Source organism: Oratosquilla oratoria, chromosome 16, assembly GCF_046742065.1.
Source record: "Oratosquilla oratoria isolate Oo_2021 chromosome 16, ASM4674206v1, whole genome shotgun sequence".
Lineage (NCBI taxonomy): Eukaryota > Metazoa > Arthropoda > Malacostraca > Stomatopoda > Squillidae > Oratosquilla > Oratosquilla oratoria.
This window is the reverse complement of record NC_134792.1, coordinates 37532401-37534900: the sequence shown is the minus strand read 5'-3', so window position 1 is coordinate 37534900 and position 2500 is coordinate 37532401. Positions and strand designations below refer to the sequence as shown.

Below are 2500 nucleotides of genomic sequence, written 5' to 3'. Positions count from 1 at the left end.
AGTGAAAGCACTATAGTCTTTGAGGAAGACTTCAATCTGAACTTTGGTAAATGACTCATTAAATGTGAGTGGATGTGGTACAGATGAGAGAAGTTAGGAACTGGTATTTTTTATGTGAGAAGGAAGATATATGTGTTTTAAAGAGAGGTGAATTTGAGTTTCCATATGTGGTGTGGAGGTGGTCGGGAGTGATGTGGAGGCGAGGGAGGCTCTGCTGGCAAGTGATGAGATAAGAAAATTTGTCGTGGATTGGGAGTATCTTCGAGTATAACGTGGGCAAATGTGAAATTGAGATGGGAGATGTGGATTTTGTGAATGCATATGGTCCTAGTTGAGAGGAAAGTGGAGTACATTTATTTATTTATTTATTTATTTATTTATTTATTTATTTATTTATTTATTTATTTATTTATTTATTTATTTATTTATTTATTTATTTATTTATTTATTTATTTATTTATTTATTTATTTATTTATTTATTTATTTATTTATTCATTTATTTGTTTATTCTATTGATTAATTTTTTGTCTATCTATTTAAGTGCATAGAAAGTTTTAGGAAGAATGTGAATATATTGGTGTTACGGGATCTTAATGCTAAATTAGATCAATCAATAGAGTAGCAGGGAGGTCTGGAATGCCAGGTAAGTGTTGTACTATGGTGGAGAGGTGATGTTGGAGACATTCTTAGTATGGTGGTTGGTGATAGTAAACACAGTGGACAAGAAAAGAGCCAAGCATATATATACACAGGAAAAGTTAGTGTTGAGAAAAATGGATAATAAGGTAATAATATACTATGTAGTAGTACCCAAATAGATGATTGGAAGAATTTTACTGCTTTCATGTTTTCATGAGAAAGAATAGGGCTGGGCGTCACATGATTTTTTGGTAGAGGGAAAATTGAGAATGGAGGAAAAATAGAGAAGAGGGAAAAGGAAATCCACTTCCATACGCCCAAGTATCTTAAAGACGAATCTCTTATCACAACTTTCCTATAACCTTTACTAAAAGGCTGGTTTTCTTATCTCTTAGGGGAATCAGAGGGTATTCTATGTCTACTCCAAGAACGAATTCAGGATTAAGTTGAAAAAGGGGTTGAATTATGATTATAAAAGAGTCTTGAAAAAAACAAACAATATCTCGATAGAGGCCTAAAGTCAACGCTCGACACAAAGTGTTTGTAAGGTTGTAGCATTACGCATACTTCAGGTAAAATGTGTTTTGAAATCATAGTAGATTAATAGCTACATATGATCAAAGATCATTGTGAATTGTGTGCTCGTCCACACACGCATCATCTTTTGTCATGGTGTTTGAGGAGAATGTATATAAGGAAGTGAAGGTTCTTTTTAATGAGAAGATTGAACTACATTATTGAAAAAAATAAATTACTTCGCATTATATATACATTTTTTCGTCTATTCGAAGGTGATTCCTGCAGCGCGCTGTTCCGCAGCGATGCGTAGAAGATCGGCCACATGAGCAGGTGCAGGGGGAGCCACGGGGAGGTGGGCACCCTGAGGCTGGAAACCGAACTCGTTGGCCACATAGCGGACCTCGATCACATTGCCATGTTCATCGGGGTAGCTATCGAAGAGAAGAAGAGTGTTAGTGATGACTGGGGCTTTGCGTAGTTACCTGCTTGAATGTCTATAGAACACTTACAAAAGAGAGAGACACCCCATTTCCTCACCTGAAGACGCCCTCAGCATTACTCTGGCCAGCTCCGCCTGCTACTGCCTTCTGGATGAATCTGATTCCGTTGCCTGACTCGAAGTCGCTGGCTGAGGCGCCGTCGACGGGTTCCTGACGCGTCTCGGCTACGATGGGGATGTGGACAGGTAGCTTGTCAGCTACGACGATGGCCACAAGGGCGGCGAAGATGATCTGCATTGAGAAGATAACGAAGAAAATGTTGATGGAGTTTTAAAAAAAACGTAATGATAGTGAGTTTTGATATATATGAATATTAATAGAAATAACGTGAATAATAAAAACAGGAAATATATTCTATATACGGTTTCCGAAGAATACACTAATTTTGAAAATATATACATATACAAATTTTCTCTAAATTAGCTCTGACAATCACCGCATTGTATAAATGCGATTATAATTGAAAAATGAATAAACATGTGGTATGGTTAGGAGATCAAATAAAACGAATTTGACCTCTATATTGGCAGTGAATTATGATAAATCTAATTCAGTGGTCTTAGGAGTTAATAAGATTTTCCTTATGGTTTTCACATTATATGGAAATATAGTTTCTAATTTTGGCAATAAATCATTTAAATAACATTAGGTTTATGAAATACTATATGGTAAAACTATTACTTATATCTTTGTAGATTACCAGAGTTGATCAAATTTTATCCACATGTTACTAATGAGGAAATGGAGTTTTAAAGGGAATAAAGTCTAATGCGCTTAGTCACATTATCAAAACCATGGTGAACAAAGACGCAAAATTCTTCGGATTTTTCTATAAGCACTG

At 35.6% G+C, this 2500-nt stretch overlaps 1 protein-coding gene across 1 annotated transcript in view; it reads right to left on the bottom strand.

Annotated features, from left to right (window-relative positions):
- Positions 1 to 1421: 1421 nt before the first annotated feature.
- Positions 1422 to 2500, bottom strand: part of LOC143033639 (cuticle protein AMP1B-like) — a 1183-nt gene continuing 104 nt past the window's right edge. The window contains exons 2-3 of the mRNA XM_076199130.1: positions 1697 to 1890; positions 1422 to 1590 (exon numbers count right to left, since the gene is read on the bottom strand). Of these exons, the coding sequence (XP_076055245.1) occupies positions 1422 to 1590; positions 1697 to 1890 (363 nt within the window). The remainder of the gene's footprint in view (positions 1591 to 1696; positions 1891 to 2500) is intronic.